Genomic DNA, 23,560 nt, shown 5'->3' with positions numbered 1-23,560 from the left:
GTGCTATTTCCACACTTCTGCAGAAGGGGCATTATCCCTGTTTCAGAAATAAAGAGGCAGAGATTACTACTTGTAGTAGGCCTGTGGAGCTCAGATTACAGTAGTATTTGCTGGCCATGATCCTGTGTTTTCATACTCCATGTCTCCAACAGATTCAAAGAAAAATGTATTACAAGCATTCCATTTCATTTGGAAGGAATTTTAAGCCCTTTTTGTTTAGTTGATTGATGCTGGTAATACAAGAAGTATTGAAGGAAGTACTGCTTGTTCTGGGGAAAACCCAGCTGCCTGCTCCTGCTGTCAGATTAGTACCCGACATCTTTCCTGACTAAAGTTTCGGGCAAGACCTTCTTGGAGTGTGTGTGTGGAATAAAATAACAGAGACTACTGTATGATATAAAGTGAATGCCCTTCTTGGTATCTACCTGGAGGTGAAAGCCTATTTAAGTTTACATATTTATGCTGCAAAGGTGTCCATACTGTGCTGTGCATTACACAAAAAGGCAGGCTGTCAGTAGCACAAAGGACTCTGAGGACAGACAAAAGCAAGGTAAGGGAAAGGGATACAGTGTAAGATCTATTTGTCAAAGTGGCAGGTGCATGCTTGTTAACTATTGCTTTTAATGACTGCTTTTACACTCAGCAGTGGCTAAAGCAAAAAAGTACAGGCTGTTGCAAAGTAAAGCCTGCAAAGCAGGGAATCATAAAGATGAAAAAAATCTTATTTTAGAAGTAAGATCTGTAAAGGAAAAAGACAAATGCACAACTAGAAAAAAAAACACTGTTACACTTGAAATGCAAACACACTAATTTCAAATTATGTAAATAGGTCACTTATCACAGTCTGTTTTATTTTTGTTCTTTTTACATATGATCACAAACCTGTTGAATTTTGATTCCCAGGAGCAGTGGAGAAAAGTTATTCAGTGTCACTTTTCTATTAAGCTTTGTGGAATTTCAAGCTCCAAAACAGCATTTTGTATATAAGCTATGAAGTGATGCATAGAAGTGTTGGCCAAAATGTGTTTTGTCACAGTTATTGCTGAAATGTTAACAGATTTATATGCAAGGTTCTCTCCATACTTCAGACCAAAAGTGGAGGTAAGTCAATTTCCACCTCACCTCCTTCCAACACAAAAATTAAAAACAGACACTGTAGCTGAAGACACATGTACACACATTAAACCCTCTCAGAGCTCACTGCTTGTGCTGTTGCTCTCCTAGAGAAAGGTAACGAGGCAGATCACCCTCCTTCCCCTTCTTTTCCCATATTAAAGAATAGCACAGGTATCAGTTTACCTATCTGTTCACATCAGTTTTTGGTATCTGCACTCTGATAACACCAAGTCTATGCATGTCTAGTTATGCAACACTATTTAAAGCATTAGGTTTTTTTTTTTTATATTGGAGGGAAATTCATTTGGACAAACACCAATGGGTTTACATCCAGGTAAACAACATTTTTATTTCTTTTAGTGTATCAGACATGTGGCAGAATGTGCTAAGAATGTAGAAGTGAGTAATTCTTCAGTGGTGCAAGGGTAGGTATACCACGTACAGAGAGGACCTTATCGTGTTTAAGCTATAGTAGGTGATAGTGACAAAAGTTCCCACTTTATCCCCAAACCCAACCCCTTACCTCTTTGGGAGAGGTGAGGACTGAGCCACTCGCCAGTACCGCCGGTTTGGTTACAGACACTGGACTGGTAAAGGCAGAGTCACGGCTGGAGGAAAGCGAGCCTGGTTTATGTTCACTTCTGTTGGCTTTCCATGGACTTGGCTATATTGAAGAGAACACAAAATACTGGACAGTAAATGGTAAGGCACAAGAAGGGGGTGCTTGCAGGTAGTAAAACAAATAAACAAACATTATGTTGGCTGTTGTATGGATATTTTTCTCCCTCTCCAAGAACAGTTTCAAGTTTACCTTGACACCCATTATTTTTCCCTGTCTTCTTCTGTTTTCCCCACACCACATGCAATTCAGGGGCACCACCCTCCAGTAAAACACCATTAGAGTTCAAAGAGAAAATCCAGCATTGCTCTTCATTAATTGGAATCACCACCAAGTAATGCAATGCATCTCACAGCTACCCACAGATGGAAAGTAAAAAATCCCAATTAAATTCACATTTCATATGGGAACACTGTATGCCACAAAGAAAGGCTTTGCATCACTTGACAGGAACTTCCCCTGTGCAAGGAAGCAGCATATCAAGGAATATTTCTGTCCAGGCTGAGAACGCAAATTATTTATTTCCTAGGGCTCTGAAAGCGTCCAGCATTACACTGATTTAGCAACAACAAAAAAAAAAAACCAAAAAAAAAGAAGAAAAAGCAGCCAGTTCATTAAAGTGCATGAGCACTTGCTGTTTTGCTCTGGATAGTCTCTGCAGTATCCCTTCAAATAAACTGGTGATTTGGCTGAAAAGCAAAGACTTCAAGATAAGTTTTTGTTACTTGGAATGTTATTCTTGAGCCTCTCTTATCAACCAAGGACAAACACTGCGAAGTGACAGTCCTTACAAAAAGGATCCTAACAAGAAAATTCTATCAAGTAGCATGAGAAATACGCCTGCCAGAGCATTAAAACATACTGGTTCCCGTGACCCATTAGACTTCTGAAGACAACTTCAAGTCATTAGCAAAATAACTCATGCACAAGTGGGATTCAGTTAAATCCAAGATGCAACAGATCTGTAAGCAATGAGAGCAGAAGCCATTATTTCAGTATGTCCTCGCTCTCCATTGGGTTATTTATTTATTTAAAAATTAATAAAATCAGTAGGGGAGGCCATCAGCACTACTCTTCCACTCCAACTTAAAAACAAGAGCAGTCCACATTACTGAATGGACACAGAACACATTCCAAACATTGCCTTCAAACCCAGAAAATATCCCGACCTGCGCAATATTGCCTGGTACTAAAATTAGGGTGTAGAAATACTATGACAAAAAGCTTCTCTCCGCAGATCCGGTGGTTGCACTGTTTAGATACCCAGCTCTTGGCTGCTGGTTGTTGTTCTCCCAGCTTCCACAAAGGGGCAGATTAGACAAATTCAAGGACAGACCCCTATTGCTTTCTTAGGGAGGCCGCTAGATTCAAGCACAACAACTAGAGACGAATACCAAAAGGAATTGTTTGCAGTATGACCTTCATTGACTGCTTGACTGTGAACAATTAGCCATCTCAATTAGCCAAGAAAGAATGCACTTGTTTCACCACCACCAGCTCTCTTCCTTTCAATACTACTTGGTACAACTTAAAAACATTTTTCACTCAGTTTGCCTGTGACAGCTTTCAAATACTGCTGACTTTGTCAAAAGGAATATTTTCACCCCTCTACTACTTTATGCATTGCGCTTTCTGTACAACTTTTTAGAGTCTTCAGAATAATGCACCCTACCATAGCTGCTTTATGTCTGTACCTTTAAACAAAGGCATCATGGACGCAGTTTTTCTGCCTAAGGATATGCTGATCTCCCACCTTTTAGCTTTGCTAACGGTCACCATTCATTAACAAAAGCGCTGTTGATGACATCAGCAGACAATCTGATAACCATTTTAACCATTAGGATTTTTCCTGTAGTTGGCAGAATTTGGCCTGAATTAAGAGAAACTTACAAAAGAGAAAGAAGCTCTAAACTTGCTTTCTTACAAAAAAGTTGTTAATCTTTCTTATTTTGCTTTTATCTTTGAAGTGTGTAAGACTAATCTACCCTAATCATAGGGAAGATTTTGTTGGAATGTTGCAGCCAGCATTAGTAATTAATAAATTTTAGAACTCAAAGTATTTGGACACCTTTTTAAAGAACAACCTAGCTAATAATTTTCTTTAGCTTCTTAAATACTTTCACTATCAATCCTACAAAGTTTCTAGGGCATCTATACATGTAAATTATCTGGAAAAAATGGGCAAGATAAAGCCTAGAACTAAGGAAAAAAAACCTACTTGTTTTTTCAGCACTCCTATATTTCTTTCAGTAAAAGAATTATAGCACAAAACCCATTACTTTTCCCAGTTGTCTTTATGGCTCAACTAAATTAGAGCTAAATTGCAGGATGTCACAATCTAATCTGATCTTAGCCTCAATTGTGTTTTAAACACATCAAAGTATTGTAACCCAATAAAGATTTTTCAAGGCAGTCACGTGAACAATTCAAGCACATGGTAGCACACATTCCAGTTCTCTAGCATTGCTTGTTTTGTCCTTAAGATAAGGATTTGTCTAACACATGAGAACACACCCATTCAAACAGACATTAGCATAGTCAGAAGAGAAGTTAGTTCTCGTATGGACAAGACCAAATGGCATTTTAACAGGGAACAACAAGTTTAGTAGTAAACAGACCTCTACTGTAAAGGCCACTACCCCCGAAACTACTGGATTCCAACTCGTGCTATTTGTTAGGGGGTTGATTCCCTTGTCAAGGGAGAGAGTTCTCCCTTGATCTGCAGTTCACTAACTTGGTTGGAAACCCCTGTACCTTGGAAGGAGGAGCTGCAGGTTTAGGAACCAGATTTTTGTAGACACTTGGGACAATGGTGGTGGCTTTGTTGCCATTTGCCAGGTGAGAAACAGGTGATGTAAATGCAGCTGAGAAGGCGGCGGCAGGATCCTCTTTTGAAACCTTTTTGATGACCAGCATCTTGGTAGGTTGCTTGGCACTAGGGGGGTTTTCTGTAAAAATAAAATGAGAACGATTCTGAGATACAATTATTCAGTTTCATAACAGCTTCAGTATACCACTCCAGTTTCTTCCCTCTCAATCTTAGGTGCTACACATCTGATTCTGAGACTGCTATCAGCTGTTCTTTCATTTCAGCTTTGAGTGAAGATAGTGGATAAGGATATCAAAGTCCAACCTTTTTTCATTTAACCACAACAGCTTCCTTGACGCTGAACGGAAAAACCTACAGTGACATCAGCTAACAGCCTTCCACCATACTACAGGAATCAGAACAAATATCAGCATTTTTTTGAGCAACCATGGATCAGTTTTGTTAATTCACTAACACAGCAAAAATACATTGCAGAACTTATACCTCAAAAGACGCAGTGCTTTTACAAACAAGCACAATTAATATTTCTTAGGCCAAATCATTCTTAGACCAATTCTGCTCATTTGCAAGAGCAGAACAATTTTAAAACAGTAGTAGTATAAACAGCTAAAAGCCCCATAAATGCTAATAGTCATTATTTTTTGAGCAGAACAATACCTACCTGAGAAACATGCAAAAAGAATACAATCTGGTACTATAGCAAGAAGTGTTGTTGAGGTTTTTTTGTAATTGGACTATTTACAGTATCTAACCCAACTAATCTAGCTACATTCTAACTAGATATTAACAAACCTGTATTTAGTTGTTAGAACTGGTACCTTGTTTCACTCAATTTTTTTTTTAAAAGGCACAGATTCGCATACCACATCAGAATCAAGAGCGAGCCTGTTCTGAGTTTAAAAAAAAAAATCAAATAAACCCAAACCACAGAATTATGACAATTTTGCTGTATTACTAATATGAAGATTACAAGTCAGGAACTAATGTCTAGTTCACTCAAATCTGCTCTGCCCTTCAAGTGATGTCTGCCTGAAATTCTAACTGCAGTAACACAGGAAGCAAATGCAGAACAGTGATGTTACTGCCACCAGCAGTTTTTTTATGACAAAACAAGCACAGTCTCAAGTAGACAAAAAGGCCGAGAGATTAGTGAAGATGGGGGGAGGAAAACAACAAAGGAGAGAAAGCTGCAAACTGTCTGCTTCACTTAAATCTTTAAAAATCTTTGAGTGACAAAACCAGCATTTAAACATTGGTTACAACTTTCTGCTTCAGCATTCTGTACAGTGATGTAAATACCTTTACCTACCCCATACTCCAGAAGGTGTTCCTAGAGGTTTGTTCTGGTTGTTGTGTCTTCCAGCTTCTGGATTCAAAGATGGCTGTAAAAAGACAATGCAAATGAGTATACCATTATATCGCATATAACAAAAAAAATTTTCAGTATTAACATAATATTATGCTTCTAGGAACCCAGAGTACAGGTAGATTTCTCTGAACAGCACCTGAATTAGAAAAGAGTGCTTTGTCACAAGACATCTACATATCAAGTTTGTGTTCTCCTTGGCTTCTGCTGTATTTCCAACAGAACTATCAGAGGGTTCAGGACAGGCCCTTTAGTCTTCTGCTGTATGATTAAGTATTTTCCACCAACCAATACACACATAAAAGATTTAGGTATTAAACAGCAGCTCAAAATATAAAACAGAATCCACATCATCAGTATAGGAAGACTCTAGTGTCATTTCCCAAATATTTTTATACAATAATTATTCGTTAACCAGTAAAAAAACCCCAAAGGCAACACTAGGTTCCAAATGTAAAGGAATAATGAATATATACATTTACTGACAAAAAAGCTACATGTAAATTTATGTTAAGCTTCAGAGTCCACTTTCCAGGACAATACTGTATGCAGACTCTGTGCGTTCCTGATGAGCTATTCCTCTTCCCCCGTCCCAAGTAACTTCAGTTCAAAATAAAGCCATCTTTTTCCTCTTTTTAATGAGTTCTTCATATGTTAGTTACTACGGCGACAGTGTAAGTCTCTAATAATGAGCTTCTGAAATAGGAGGCATTCCTGTTCTATAAGAGTTAGGAAAAAATGTCACACCATAGCATAAATGCCTGCCTCAGACCCTAGAAATTCCTCTGTTTCAGTGCTTCATTTTTTTAGCTACAGGTCAGTTTTATAGCAGGGGTGCTGACACCACAGGATAACACACTGTTTTGCAGACCTCTCAGGAAAGTGTTGCCATCATCAGCCACACAGGCCTAACAGCTACATACTTAAGCACAGTATACGTTAATTTCACCACTATGGCAAAGCCAATACAGGAGTTATTTAGCAAAGCTTGCTGCTATAGACAGTGTGTGGTATTATCATCCTAAAAAAAATTGGGGGAAGTAATTACAGAAGTAACAGCCATGTAGCTGGGGAAAGGCACTCATCAAGGCACTGAAGAAGAGAATGAAAAAGTACATGGAAGAAAGATGTAGACCAAGATAGACTACAACAGTGCACAGTCGCAATCATTACAATAACTTTCTAGATTTCAACAGGCTTATAGAAATCCTGAATTACAGTATTCTTGAGAAATCAGATTAACAGAAATCTACACACAAGCTTTATCACTGCTCTCCAGGTGTTAACCACCCTGTGATGCAGGGTACCACTCCCAGCATCAACAGGAACAAGAACATGCAATCACTCCCCAGGCACTTGATTGAAAAAAACCAGCAGCTTAAATCAAACTGTCTCCTGTGGCAATTTAAGTGGAGACTCTAGATTTTGGCCTGAAGCAGCTGCGTGGCATTCATATATTTCACTCCAACTCCTACCTTCCTGAACAGAAGCAGTGCCAAACTGCCACGACAATTTCAGCTGTAAACAGCCTTCCAGAGAGAAAAGCTGAGTAAGAGTAAAGCTTGAGCAAAAAGCTCAAGATGATGATACACACAAGCGTGCACACTATTACCAGAAACTCTCACTACTGGAGGCAGCAATGACTTTAGCATTGAAGATGAAGTCAGAGGAATTGCATTAGGTGAAGGGACTAAGTTACAGATGATACTGACCTCATTACACTGGTCAAGAAGAGCCTAGAGAGAGCAAGAAACAAGATGCAAAAAGCAAAATACGTGGTCTGATAACAATAAAATCCTCATCAGGGAACAGGAGAAAAAAATTAAATTGGAAAGAGAAAGCAGAAAAGGTGCTAAAGATACTCCAGATATGTAAACTAAAGATATTCCAGTAAAAATAGAGACAGGATGTAAGAGACTATCATACTGATAATACCATGTGAATCAGAATGCTGGATAAGAAGAAAATTGATGAATTGGAGATATTGATGGAAGAAATGGCTCAAGAAACCCTGATCCACAGATTAACAGAAATATAGGAAAACATCTCTGATAACAAAATACTATTCCAGAAGATTCAAGACAGATGGTTGCAAAGGTCTGAGCACATGTCATGAACAAGCTTGGGAAGGTTATCACAAACACCAACATGTACCAGAATGCAGGAAACAGGAACAGCAGGCAGACTGGAGGTAGCCGAATAGATGTACTTAGGAGCAAAAAAAGGCTTTGTAAGCAAAGCCACAAAGTCAATACAACTACTCTTCCTGTAGCAGACCAAAGTGTCACCTTATGGGTTTCGCTGAAGATCTGGCTTGTGTGTTACAATACTGTCTTCAGTTCACAATAACCATTTGGCAAAATATAGTAATGTGCCAAAACCCATAATCTAACAGGTCATCAAATCCTGAGGACTCTGGGTACCAATTAGCATCCTGTCAGCACTGGAATAATTTTGTTAAATCTGTTGTGATCTCAAACATGGAACGGAATGCAACTCTAGATCCTCGCCACCTATCAATGCCAATAAAAACAAGATCTGAAAAGACACTTCTCACAGCTGCCACTTCTAGTGAGAAGCTACACACTTACAAAGTCTTCTTCCTCAAATTGCAACTGCTCTTTATCTTCCTTCTTCTCTTCCCTGGATTCAACAGGCAGCTTTTCTTGAAAGGCGGAACTTTTCCGAGAATGGAAGTTGCCATTCCAGTGGCGATGAACTCCAGCTCCTCCTCCACCACGCTGGTTCACACCATCATGGCCCCGTGAGGGACCATGCCAGCCAGGCTGACTGCCAGAAAGCCCAACATGAGCTCCTTTAGAAACACCAGAATCTACAGAATCATGGCGGAGAAGGGACGGCTGATGCCAGCAGTCTAAACAAAAGGAGATAAGTATGCAGATAAAATAAGTCAACAGTGTGCAGAATACTGGAAATATCAGGCTGTTTTTCTTGTTGTTAAGTCAGTGTTCACTAAGTAACACTAGGCCAAACTTATTAAGCTACTATGTGATCATATCAGAAAACAAACCAAGCTACACAACGCACGTATAGCTACCACAAAAACCCCTTAAGGCCTGAGCACATGGCATGGGAGAAGAGAATAGCACAAGTTTCTTATAGGATGTTTTGAAAAGGTACAGTTTTGGAAAGTGTTGTTTATATTCTGCAGAATTCTTCATTCTGTAGAATATTCCAAAATGTTTGCTCTCGGGCTGCATTCTGATCCTTCCTACTCACCTCCCGCAGTTCGGAGGGGCCCATTATTGAAAAATCCATCAGAAGAGTTGTGTCTCCTACGGCTCACGCCAAAGCGGCCCTCTCCCCGTGGAAGATGCTCTCCATGTTTCTCAAAGGTGGCTGCAGGGGACTGCAGAAAGTAAAAAGTCATGTAATTAAGCATTCCTTAGGGCACTCCAGGAGCCTGTCAGTCCAACAGTGACATTTTGTTAATTGAAAAAAACCCCAAACCCCACATTCCTGTACTAGTTTTCAATACAGGATCCATATCTGCATTGCTTAGCCAACAACGTCATCACATGAACCTGATCGGAATGGTCAGCATGTCTTACACAGAATCAGAGAGAACCTAACACACTAATCTTACCAACGGTCTTTGCAAACACATACTTTCTGCAAAATTCATTTAAGCAATTCTGTGATTCACAGGTGCTCATTCATTCACTCCCTCTAAAGACAGAAGAGCAGACAGCAATGGAGGATCCAATCAGTCTGACTAAAATTCAGAGATACTCAAGTAAGTTAAAGCACTTTTGGACTGAAACAACTACGGTGCTGTAGAAAACATTAATGCTTCTAGCATTAAGATTCCAAAGAATCTTTTTACTCTTCACTTTCCCTCATTTATAAAAAATTCAGAGGTTTGTTTTAAATGGATCAAATATCCTGAAATTACTTTTGTGTCCTCATATTTAAGCATGAAGGTGAAAGCTGTATTCTTTCTTGTTCATCAATGTTGTCCATCATGATCTGGTTTGCTATTAAAATGTTCTCCACTGCCATGCACGAGTAACACAATTTGTTAAAGTCCTAAACCACACTTCCTGGGTCAACCTAAGCTGCTTCTGGAACCAGTTTTAGAAAGAAGGTGACAGGCAAACTCCCCTCATTTTAAGGTTGCAAAAAACTAATGAGTATTTCTGAGTTTGGAGTTAGAGTCCAAGGGCTTATCATCAATCTACTACTCAGCAAGGGTCAGATTATTTTCATAAATCAAACCCAAATTATATTCTGAATTGTAAATAAGTGGCAGCTCAAGTCTTGACTCCCACAGATTTAGGGCCATTTCTTTAATGATTTTCTACTTGGAATCCCACTCAAGTCTCAGTGCAAAGACACTGAACCACTTCCATGTCTGAACGCAAAGATTGTTCCTCCTCTGAAATAAAAGGGATACATTTGTTGAAACAAAGACAACAAAAATGATTTTCACCTTAGTAAGTTTCCAAAAGCCTTCTTTAAAAACACAAAAGTTAAAATTAAACATTTTAAGTTCAACAAAACACTGGGGCAATTTTTTTCTTTTTATTATTGTCATAGCTGTAAAAGGAGGTGATCTGTATTAATGTTACCTTAGTTGACTGTGGTGTTGAGAAGTTAAGCCAGGCAGGAACAAAGTCATGCTGCGCCATTTAGGTCCAGTGTCTCCCTTCAATAAAATGAGGCATCAAACCTCATGGCCAGGATCTGTAAATGAAAAGAACATTCCCTGACTGTCATCTTTTCCAAACTGAAATAATAATACAATTTATTTCCCAAAGCTTGGCCTATATGAATAGGAGGGGAAAAGTGACATAGTTTCTCATATTACACTTAAACATTTTTTTTCCTGCTGACTTTGTTCCTCTGACCAAAACAGGTAAGAAACATTCCCAGTTACTTCCTGTTTACAATTAACACACCCATGAAATTCATGATAGGATGGGCGTGGAGATGGGAAGAAACCAGAACAAACAGCATACAAAAGCCATACAATGCACAGGTATGTAAAATCAAGACATGACAGAATTTGGGGTACATTCCTTCACTGCTCATTAGCTCAGTTTACAAGGGAGTAATTACTGCATGTTTTATTCCAGAGGCTGTAAATCAAATATGACCAAACCAGTGATGATGATAGAGACGTTGAGAGCAGATCAGAGACCTGAAAGACAACCATATGCCAGCTCCTGCACCCCAACTTAAAATTGTATCCAGATCCACCAACTTCCATACACCAGGGAATATCCTATGCTGAAACTGCTTTCATAGCTAAGAAACCAAATGGTTAGGAACAGAACACAAGCTGGTTGAAGGATCTTAATGGAAGTCAACTAAAGACCAGCTGAGGCATCTCACTGAGGAATCTGAAACTCAACTGCTCTTTCCAACATGTCATAGCAATTTCCACTGCTCAAATGATGAAAATCCCATGATTGCTCTGTATAACTGAATTCTGCCTTTTTGTGGAAGCTTCTCCAGTTTACCATTTTGTTTTATTTTTCAACTTTAATTTATCTATGAACAAGTCAACACTATATAAGCAAAGAAAAAAAGTACATATGATCACTTACCCTGAGTTTGGCCTCTGCAGTCCAATGTCCTCAGTTTCTGTGCTTCACTGACCTTTGGGTTCCTTCCTTCTCCAGTATGCTGTAAGGCCAGCCTTGGGGCAATAGTGCGTCTTGAAGCGGAGCACGAGAGGCCGCACTTCGTGCCAACTGTGCCCTTCACCCCCTCAGCTGCTCATTTTAACCTCTCTTTGCACTCACTACAAAAAAAAATACCTAAGAAGGTAATTTATATTTAAAAAAAGCCACGACCACGTTCACCTCATTAAATTTCCTCTGGTCGTGGTAGTACAGAAGTCAGCCTTTACATTACAAAAAGGTTTGTCAAGTCTGCATGACAACGTTCAGAGCAACACCATGGTTAATACTGAACAGATACACTCAAGTCTGCTGGATAATTCATGATCTGCAGCAGATCAACCTGAACACTCTGCAAAAAGGATGATGTTACATAAAAATGTTTGCCCTAAATGCTGAGATCTAAACAAGAAGCATCTGCCCAAGTGCTCTTAAAATATAAACTTCATTTTTATCACATACATCTGCTAAAAAAAGGTATAGTAATTTAAAAAATGAACGTTAGGATATACTCTGGTCTTCACGTAACTTGGTTAATGCTCCACGGAGCTAAGCACTACTTGATATAAAGCTCAAAAGCAGGCACAAATGTTTATCTCCCCTTTTTTCACCATTTACATGCTGAAACATAGGTCACATGAACAAAAAAAATGCCAGGTCCAAAAATAATCTCTTCTACTCTATTTTTTGTAGACTGGGTGCTGCTTTTAAAGGGACACAAATTATTCCACAAGAGCTTCTTGTTCTACAGTGGAGAGTTCACTTCTGGGTCATAGTCCTCTTCCATCAAAGAGGTGAGACAGGAACTGTAGTCACTATAAAAAACAAACAAAACCCCATCAATACAAGTGGCATAAACATGAGAAAGTATGACTAGAGAGAAGAACAGAGGAGAAATTGAGCAACTACAGTGCAAGTGCCAAAAGCTATTCGATCTCTGATCAAAACAAAACCTGAAATAATCTAATTGGAAAAAAGGTCCCTAAAAAGGGCATTTTTGCTTTTAAATGATCACTTCCCAGATTTAGTTCACAAAAGGGCAATACAAACAAGCTGCATCAGAATAAAAGGAAGAGTGGAGAAACTGCATGCAGCTGATGAAAGGGATTCCCACACTTCACAGCAATTTTAATACCTGCTGCTAAAATAACGAGACTCTAGGCCACAGGTAGGCTCGGCCATTCCATGTGCCTCATCTCCTCTATGCGCCCACATCATTCCTCACCTGCTCCAACACAGCCAGACTCCCCTCTCAAGCGATTCATGATAGTAATACATCCAGTATTCCATTAACTCCTCCACCAAAAATACAAACAACAAAAAAATTTGAGTTTTTTCTGCTATGGCCTCTTTTTCCTTGAACCATCTTACCTAACCAGAAGCAGATAGGTTTACCGCTCCTCAAACATCTGAAAAGTTTTATTACTGTTTTGATGCCATCAGCTGTTTCTCAGGATCCCTTTAGGCATGCCTTATTATGCCTTTATATTTGACTTATCAGAGTCTGTTTTCCTTGTTTGGATATGGTTCCATTCTTTGATCAGTTTTGGTTTTCCTTGCACTTGTTATGACATTCTTTACTGTAAGCATGTGGATTTTTTTTATTTTTTAAGGTTTTTAAGGCTGTTTCGATAGAGGCTCAAAATAAACTCACACAGGGAACAGGAAAAGAATCACCACCTTTTTATCTTCTGGGTCATTCCCTTTAATAAACTCCCTCATTTTCATATATTTTTTTTCTTTCTGGAACCAGATGTTAATGTTGTGTAGGGGAGTTTGGAAAGAGGGAAACATTTTTGCACCTAAGCTGTGAGCCATGGTCACATTTCTGGAGGCAAAGTAACAACAAGCAGCCTCACAACCCCTACAAACTACCAGCCAAGATGAGGCAAAACCAGAGTAGACATGGCCATACACAATACTGACCTGGGAACCTTCTGAGCATCCCACCACGTACCACAAGCTAGTAAGCATCACACACGGCAAACAACAGAAGTGCTAACCTATTGAGACCTGTTTTTATATTAAAGGGTAATTTTTCAGTGTATATAGGGACATGCTGGAACATCTGCTGCTGACAGAACAGTCTTCCCACCACGCTGAACTCAGCACAGGTACAGAACTCCTTTAGATGTGACCTTCTCAGGCTGCTACCAAACGTTTGAGTAGTAAGTAGAAGATAAAACAGGGACAAAGTCAATGCAGTTGACTATGTTTAAACAAGATTCATTACCTTCTGAATAAATATACTTTTCAGAACAGACTGTATAGCAATTAAGCATGTCAAACTATTGACAGAAGTCAAATAATTTAAGAAGTTGATTTAATGAACCTTGAGGACGACTCACAGTAATGTGAAAAATGGACCTAAACAGAGCAAAGCCTACACAGAATGGTTCTCTGGATTTAAGGGTATCTAAATAAATGAACACGACAGAATTACAGCTTTCAAGTAGGAACTAGGTCTGAGTACACAACAAAAATAAAACCACCACAGAAGCACAATACCCAGGCTCCACTTCACAAAAAAGGTTCCTAGCACCTTTGGAAAAGGAAATGGAAAAGGAAAGCACAACAACAGCTTGCAAAACTTGTGTTGCTGCAAGACATCTTTTTATATTTCAGCACAATCAAAACCAAGGTGAAACTCTTTGCAAAACTCCAACCACCAATTTAGAAAGGATTTTGCAGCAGATTCAGGTCTCCCAACCTGCTATTTTGATATCACTGTTAGTACCAGTGACCAGGGCAGTTCGTTAAGGAGCAGTATCTAACATGCATGCAGATAGTCTAGTGCAACTCCTAGACATGACATCTTGAACTGATGTCCAAGTCTTGCAAACATCATGCTTGCACAGTTAGCATAAATTAGGCACTACTGATCAGAAAACTTTACTCTTGTTAAAGGAATGACCTCCATATCGTCTCAAACCTTCTAGCCAATATTTTGATACTTCTGTAACCTTTATTCTGAAACAATCTCACTTGTGGGCGTCACAGTTACTGGGAGGCTCTGCACTGAAGTTGCGGTAAATTAAAGCGAGAGGCTTAAATTAATCTCCACCCACTTCTCTTCAGATAGTGTACAGAAGGCACACTTCAGATAGTAAATTCAAAGTCATGTCTTGAGCCCTTCCAAGTTGTGTTTCCTGGCACGAGTAAGGTACTGAAGGCTATATGCCAACACTATATGCTGACACAGCCTGCAGCTGGCTCCTTATTTCAATAGGCATGTATACTGCTCTTCAGTCATCGCCTTCCTGTGCATGTAGTATCACAAAAAGAAGGTATGTGACATTAAAATGCAATACTTTTTGCTAAAGCAAAAAACTTGCTGTTAGATGAAGTGTTGTAAATTATACTACTACTGAAACCCTTCAGTCTCCAGGATTAGCCCACATGCTAGGTTTTACAGCCTCCTCTCACACACACTCTGAATCCCGCCCAACATTACACCTTCAACCTACCTAAGACCACTTCTATAACCTACCATACTACTGACAACAGTAATATCACAAAATCTTAATGGGCAAGACCCAAAGACTCTCAATTACCTTCTCTGACAGCAACCTACAATAAATTCTTAAGAAAAAAAAAGTGCAAGAACAAGAGTGAATAGCATCAGGGGTCCCAGGATACTTTCAAGCCAGAGTCTGTATTATAGTTTACTACCAGTCAGTGCTTCTATGTAAATCTGTTGAATGCTTTCTTTTTAAAGACATTAATACATTTTTGCCTCCCAAATGAGAGGGGGCAGAGTTTTCTTGTACTTTGTGTAAAAGTAAATTTGTGGCTACAAAAATGTCACCCTCAATTCAATTGGATGTTTTCTTGTGCTACCAAAGTGTCCAATCACATTCTATTCAGTTTATCATGATACTCATGATTTTATACATGACATACATACCCATCAAGTCATCTCTCTTCCAAGCTAAGTCCGACAATTTGTGAAAGCTTTCCTAGCCTTTACCATCTCTTTTAGATATAAGGTCACCAAAACTGCATAAAATGCTCAAGATCTGGGAGCATCACCGATTTATACAGTGGCAAAATTGTGCATTTTTTAACCTTTCTTCCTAATATCTAACATTGTTTCTTTTTTTGATTACTACATATAACTGAAATGACCTTTGCCAGCTACTCAATAATGAATAGAGTGAAGAGATTCCTCAAAGTACAGGTGGGGTCTGGTCAGGCACATGAGCATGTGTGTGGAACAAACACTCATGCATTCCCTGAAGGCGAAGTTCCCAATTCTTCCCATATTGCATTTACAGTTCAGTCGAACTGGTCTCTGCTTCACTATGGAAAACAGCAAGGACAAAGATCATCGCCAGTAGCCACTCCCAATTCCAGGGAAAAAAAGCAAAGGAAAGTGCTCATCAATGCAAATTTAATTAATTATCTCCTTTTAAATGAGTTCAAGTTTGAATTATTTCTGGAAACACAAATCAGAAAAAGAGAAAATAATAATAATATAACTAAATGAGATGTTCTATAAAGGCATGCCTCCTTTCACAACAATGAAATCTGCATTAATGAGCTTTGGTGAAGAAAAGAGGTTGTCTGTCAACTAACCCAAAAATATTATTTCACTGATCAAAATGAAGAAGTCTTTGGCAAGTAATATAAGTATATAAAACATTAAACTCTGTTTAGCACTGGGGTTCCACTTGTTAACTGTTCTAATTAACCTTTAAAAATTTTTTTTCAATTATCAATTTTTACATGTTGCATTAAAAGTGTTTTAACTGTTATTTCATAGCAATGTCTTTTCATAAGTTTTTGTTGTTACAAAAGTACTTTTTTCCCTTGGTAAGTGCTTAAGTTTCATATCTAAATATTCTTCACCATGTCATTTAACATGCAAGTGGAATAAGTGATATTTGTCACTGAGTCATATAAACAAATGAAAGTTGTCAGATGATCTTTCATATTATCAGATTTCATTGTGTATTTGTCTAAACAAATGTTAAAAGTTTGACATGAAAATGGAAGAAACGTACAAGCATATTCAATTTAAAGAAGCAGCACAGACTACAGTAAGGAACATACATAGTCCAGGACAAAAACCCCATCCTCTAATACACCCTTAATAAAGTGTTCTTGCTGTGTTACAGCTGAATATAGTTACACTGTTGTTTTAATCCTTCTGTTAACTTTAATTTCTACTCCTAACATAGACTTGACCAGAGTTAATCTCTAAACCAGAGAGAATTTCTAAAGCTTTGACTCTCAAGCTGAGCTTTCCATGTATACCTGACAGTAGGAACCAAGGAGGTATTCAATACGCCAAGACCTATATCGACCAGAATGCAAGACTAAAGACAACCAAGGCCCCTGAGCTGCTATATGAAATTACTCATTGGGAAGGGATCAAGGTGTTTCAAAACTCCTAAGAAAATGCACAGATTAGGCTTATCAGCAGTACATTTTTCCTATTACTTCCTCTTCCATCTCTTACCTTGGCCTACAAAACTGTAAAAGCCCAATGGGAAGTAAAATCTGCCATGAGATAAAAGATCGCCTGCCATGTCATGCCGTTCTAACACACAACCTCTCTGGGAATACCTGGAACCAGGGCTTCTAACCTTTGCTCATGTTACGTACTGCAGTGCACATTTCTGAAACAGACAAGTTTTACTGGATGCTTTTTCTGCCTCAATGTTCCTTGCAAACCTCTTCAGGTCCCTTCACCTCTCCTGCCTACCTAGAATCCTGTTAATCACATTAATTCCATTTCTCATCTCCTGCAACAGCAAATCACAAAGACTTGGAGCCTCTAGCAGAAAACCAGCATAAAAGTAAACTTTCACCCTTCATTATACATTTATCAATCCAACTAATAGCAGCTGTAAAAGGTCACAGGGACAATATCTGTCTATCCCCACCACAATTTCAGCTCACTTCACTGCATTTCTATGTATTTCTCTAAATAGAACAAGTTTATTTAAAAAAATTAAAGACTGTTTTTCTAACTGGCCAATTCAATTGGGATTTCAGTAATATTCCTAAAGATCAGATGTCAGCTGGGTTGCAAAAGCATTCAGAAAAATTAGCGAACAATTTAATGGATGCATAAGGCAGAACAGAATTTACTTCCCTCATCAGTTTTCTTTCTGTGCAGCTCTTTTAAAGTTATTTAATCAAGCAGATATGCCTAAACATACACAACAGACCTTTCCACTTAGCTACTCTTCAGAGTAGAGTCTCATTTAACAGGTGTATGTTAGTTCATGATAAAGAATTAATACCATATGCATTCACTAAAATATGATCTCTTTCTAACAACTTTTTATTAATTCAATACATTCACAGAAATAGCGAGTCACAGCCTGGAGCCCAACCTAGGAGAGTCAAAAGCATGCTACTGGTTTCCTTAAGGATATCAAAAAGCCACACATGAAATTTCATTATCCTGTTTTCCAAAAAAAGCAGAACATGGCTTGGTCTTACTATTATTAGAAACATTTTATTGAACAAGATAATCATATTTGGGTGCACAGCCCTTTTAAAATAATGTAATTATAGATCTTGCTTCAACCTTGCATGCATTATTAGGCCTTACTATAAAAGACACAAGTACAGCATTACTATTTAAAGAGTTTCGTAACAACTGGTGAGCTATGTCTTCTCAAGTTGAGATTGTTTATTTGCAGTTAATGGCATATTCACCTACATAAAGTATCTACAAAACAAACTTACTCTCATTTTGCTTTCAGCTTCCATTAATACAATTGTCTAGACACACCTTCAGTCTGTCTACAGGACTGAAATACGGCTACCCTTCTGAGAGGACAAATGTAGATGTTCCAGAACAGCACGTACAACTGGTAGTGCTCACACGCCTGAGGTGTTATACACCAGAGTAAGTATAATACACATCTGCCATCATTACTTGTTTCTTTCCATTATATCACACAGCTAGACCCCCAAAAAGGTTACTTGAATATAAAGGACAGTTCCATTAATTAAAAATACTGCGGAAAGCATTGCTTAAATTGTATCTGGCTGCTGAAAAATCTAGCATCTAAAAAATGCAAAGCATCACTCATGTCAGATTTTAAAGAATTATGGAAACATGAACCCACTAAATGACAGATTAAAATGTTAATCATGTAGCAAACCAAAGTCTTCCCAGATACAGACAGATATTAAAAGTTCTTGTGAAAACCTGCTATTACTGAAAGATTAACACCTTGTTTTTCAAGTTTAAAGCAAACGAATCTATCTTGCAGAATCATCAAAACTGTTTTGTGTTCTAGAAACAACACTGCAAATCTATATATTCCAAGATGAAAACATGCCAGAAGCTTGTCCATACAAAAGTTTTTCCAGAGTAACAGGATGGGGGCGGGGGAAAATCATATTAACTGTTATGTATCTGACCACTTTTGCAAACCAGATGACTAACTTCAACAAACTGAAAATAGGTTAAGAAAGGTCCATATGGACACATCTATACATAAAAACCCCCTTCTCTATTGACAGTCCTCCCACTGGCATCTTGTACGGTACTGCTTCACAAACATCCTGTCCATTTACCTACCTACTTTCCATTTCTCTAAGGTCACACTGACCGAATCCTACCTCCTTCAAAATTTCTAGAACAAATATATGCACCCACCCAACCACATACCTTGCAAAGCCTTAACAGCCTACTCTTGTGAACACATACTGACATCTAGAATGCAGTGGGTAAGGAGATGATTTTTTTTCTTCTTTCTTAACAGCAATCAAAGATACAAGGGCATACAAGAGTAACATAACCAAATCACATAGAAAAGTGACTCCTAGGACTGCAATGTAGGAAAGATTCTCCATTGGATAAGAAAACACCATTGACAAAAACTTCACCTTTAGCAATGCTATTGATTGATTGATGCCTGCCCTTCCAGCCTCAGCTGATCCAAGTTTCCCCCAGCAAGGCTACCACCATGTCACTACTGGGTCAACAGTATTGGGTGCATTGAGGAGACCACAGACTCCAAAGCCAGCAAGCTTGTCTTGAAAGCAAGCTGTATTTAACACAAAAGCCAAAACACATTTTGGAAGAGGCGGCATCTGGGGAACCTGTACAGAAGCCTGTGTAAGATGATAAGGCTCTGAACCTCAGCCAGCAAGTGTGATATGTTGCAACTGAACCGTTCCAGTGGGTTTTGACAAGTTTACTTTGAGTACCAACATATGACCGTTTCAAACACGTAAAATCTAAAAGGCTCAACTCCTTATAAGCACAGAATGGGGACAGCACAGACTTTCTAGTTATTATGCCTACCAACAATTATTTCTGGATGTTTTATACTCTACAGCCACTGGCAATACTGTCATCCCTTATGTCTCTCTCCTGCGCCACTTAAGATTCCACTTCCCTCCAATGTCCCTTTAACAGTCTTTAGTACTGTTTATGTTAGAGATCTGTGGTATTTACCTGAAATATTAAAACCTGCTCACTGCTTTGCCCTACTGAAGGGAGTAAGGTTCCAGGGATTGTATATACTTCTATTAAATGAGTGTATCTATTGACACTACTGATACAAAACAAAGAAACATATTTTAAATAGTATTAGGCTTTAAATGTGAACAATGTTCTGAACTTTCAACCAGCTTTAGCATTTTATGAAATAAGGTATTTTGAATCTGGAGAAAGTATTCTGCTAATTTTAATCAAATCCAGAGGTCTTTTTAGCTCTTGAAGGGAACAAAACCAAACATCTATTTTGCAGTGCACTTTGATCCACAGATGTTTTGAAAGTATCTGAGGTCAAGATAAGGCTCTGTTCTGCCCTGAACCTTACAAAGCACAACACCTTGTCATGGCTGCCTTTAAAGGTACCGCTATCCTCCCCAAAACCTCATGGCAGAATGAGTGAAATAGCAATGAAGAGCCTATCTGTACAGTCTGCCCAAAGCCTTAATGAACAAAGTCTCTTCTACTGCTCAGTAGCATACGCCAGGATAATGTTCCCCATCACAAGGAAAGAATTGCAAATATGTAATTACTGGCTTATCCCTGCTGCATACTATGTACCTCCTACCTACCTGTCTTCCAGAGATGTAGACAGAGCCTAAGCAGAAGTGAAGTAAGTAGTTCTCCAGTAAGTTAAAAATTGGGATGGGTGTTTCTCACTAAGGGTATTTTATAACCCAGTATTTTATCAGGGTTACTATCACTACTATGGTACATTTAAATATATTCTGTTTGGAGCTGAGAAAAATGTACTTCCTTTGGAAAAGAGTACCAAATGCAATCAGACTATTTATCAAATATTTGTGTCAAGGCAAGAGAGACTGTAAATCAAGTATAGGGAAGTACAGATCTGCATTCCAGATGAAGGACAGGAGAGTAGAAGGCATGTAACTTGCAAAGAGGAAAGACAATTGAGAGTCAACAAAATAAACAGAGAGGGACATTCAGATATAAGAGACCATTCTCCTAAACAGTATTATAGTAATTCTTCCCCTCGATACCATTACCCAAACTGGGAAGGGCGGTACATTCCAGTTATAGGTACTTCCCGTGCAAGACAACGGGCCAAGACTGGGGGACTAATCATACCCTCTCTGCCCTCCCTCCACTTGGATTATTTCCAAACCCTTTTACCTCAAGACTGGGACAATGTGAAGAAACTCCACGTTTACTAGGACACGACAAAGACATGTTCACTCAGCACTTTTCAGCATGTGTACACCACCTGCATTACAGTTTGTAAATTTTACAGTTTGCTATATTTTTCATTCCACTAGCTTAAAATTTTCAGCACTTTCTCTAATTCAGAAAGTATTATCAAACATCAATGCAGAAAAGTCACTGAAGACAATTCAGTTTAAAAGAAGTCCTATACATATAAAATAAATTGCGCAAATAATAAATATTCCATGTGTTTGGTCTTGGCTTCAAAAAAAAAAAGAGGAACAAGTGATCCCTAATCCTGTGATCTGATGATTTGCTGCAGCTGGCAGATACAGCCTCTTTGGATGTTCAGTGTTTTGCTAGAGCTCTCTCTACAATCTAGTCTGTGAAAACCTTAAGAGATAAAACAAAGCAAGGAGTTATGGACAAGGTGTTGTCCAGCTGGTTTGAGCTTTGTCTTTACATCTTGCAGAGAATTATTGCGCTGTTATTCTGCAGGTACACCATGCAGACCAAGAGTTAAACAATGTCATTCTTCTACCCTAGTGTCCTACAGCAAACCAGGGAATACTAGGAAAACATCTGGGGAAAAAAAAACCCAACATCTATCTTCAGAGGCTGCATAGTTCATCCCTTTCTCCTGAGATTTAAAAGACTTTAGCTCTACCCTCTGCCATCAGATGTCTTTGAAAATAAACTAAGCAATGTCCCCCTCCACCAATTTGTAGTGATCTTCAGGCTGCAGGGGTCCAAAAATTAATCCTAAGATTTCTCAAAAAGTATCAGAAAAACGAGTTTGTTATCAGCAGACTGGAATTCATTATGCAGCTATTCATACCTCCACTGGAATATTTTTTTTGGAGCTGTAAATCAAAAGAGATTAGCATACCAGCATTCTCCAGCGTATCTCTACAATCTGTTTTCGTTATTCTTATGGCTTGAAAGCCTGTCCCTGCACCTAATGCCTAACCTAAATATATTCTGCTGCAATTTCAACCCATAACTACTTGTTTTATTCATGATGGATACGGCAAGCTGACTAACCTCTCTTTGCAGATACCTTTCAAGACATCTTTTCTCCAAACCAGTACTTCAGTATTCCCTTACTGAAAGGCAATCTTAGCAGGTGGTGGGAGATTTTTAGGGGGGGTGTCAGGGGAAGTCCCATAGACCACCCTGTATCCCAGCACTGTTCAGCAGCAGAAGACGGAGGTAATAACATATTCTGGGGTCAAATATCGTCATGTTTTTAAAAAACAAACACCCCACCCCAACCACTCCAATTTTACTGTTGAAGATACAAGCTTTAAGTTCAAAGCACTGATGATGAAAAAACTGATGTGACCCACCTACCAAGCATGACAGCTTGCAGGCAGTGACAGGATGTCAGAGCTGGCTCCCAGCTATACCTGCAGGTAACTTTTGTAAGATGCTTTATAGATCACCTGCTGATGTTTGATGAAACACAAGTTGTATAAAACCATTCTAGAGCTAAACAATCCATTTTTTCCCCCAATCCTCACTTAGGGGTTTTCTCTTCTACAGACTTTGTTATCTTCTTTACAGATCTCGTTACCCAGCCATAACTTCCCCAAAGTATGATAGTATCACAAACTGAACAAGATACTTTTAGCTGAAGACCTACCACTCCTCAGTAGAATGGAAAACCTGCTTTATAACCTTATTTACAATGCCCTTTTATATGTTCCAGTGTGACAAGTGAATTTTCATGACAGTGATGCTGCTGACTCACAATAATTTAGGAACCACTACAACCCCTAGATACTCTCCCACAGAACTGCTGCCTAGCCAGCTGTTAGTTGTCTGCATAAGGTAATATTCCTAAACACAGTAATTTGAACCCATCTAAACCAAAATGGCCAAAATCAATGCTATTGATTTCAGACCATTTCTTGAATTTGTCAAGATCATATAATCTGTGTGTTCAGTAAGAATATTATTTCAACATAGAAAAGTGAAAACACCAAACAGTACGTGACCCAGGACAGACACCCTGATGTGAACACTCTTCCTTTGAACATACCCAAGTCCTGTCTTTTTCTAGATGCTGTGAGGGGAAGTGCTCCTCAACACTTTTCAGTATTCTGGAACTTTTCCCACTCTCACAGACTGTCAGTTCCCTAAATACTGTAGGATACATTCCATAAGGCTCAGCCAACCTGAAGACATTAAAGTCATCATTAACCTGTTTCTCTACTTCAACTAGAGTTCAAAGTACAGGAAAGACAGTTTTCCCAAATTAACAGTCAAGATCATAACCCATTCAACATTTTCAGGGTGAGAGAGTTCCCTTGCTGAGTTTTTTTAAGATCAGTATCAAAGGTCT

The 23,560-nt window shown here is 38.7% G+C and overlaps 1 protein-coding gene across 1 annotated transcript in view; it reads right to left on the bottom strand.

Annotated features, from left to right (window-relative positions):
• GPBP1L1 (GC-rich promoter binding protein 1 like 1) overlaps positions 1-23,560 on the bottom strand; it is a 33,753-nt gene that overhangs the window by 5,741 nt on the left and 4,452 nt on the right. Inside the window, exons 2-8 of the mRNA XM_072868035.1 lie at positions 11,505-12,394; positions 10,524-10,638; positions 9,172-9,301; positions 8,523-8,806; positions 5,875-5,947; positions 4,490-4,683; positions 1,640-1,780 (exon numbers count right to left, since the gene is read on the bottom strand). Of these exons, the coding sequence (XP_072724136.1) occupies positions 1,640-1,780; positions 4,490-4,683; positions 5,875-5,947; positions 8,523-8,806; positions 9,172-9,301; positions 10,524-10,583 (882 nt within the window). The 5' untranslated portion in view covers positions 10,584-10,638; positions 11,505-12,394. The remainder of the gene's footprint in view (positions 1-1,639; positions 1,781-4,489; positions 4,684-5,874; positions 5,948-8,522; positions 8,807-9,171; positions 9,302-10,523; positions 10,639-11,504; positions 12,395-23,560) is intronic.

This window comes from Ciconia boyciana, chromosome 7 (assembly GCF_034638445.1).
Source record: "Ciconia boyciana chromosome 7, ASM3463844v1, whole genome shotgun sequence".
In the NCBI taxonomy this organism is placed as follows: Eukaryota; Metazoa; Chordata; class Aves; order Ciconiiformes; family Ciconiidae; genus Ciconia; species Ciconia boyciana.
The sequence above is the reverse complement of the archived record's forward strand: the minus strand, read 5'-3'. Positions and strand labels throughout refer to the sequence as shown.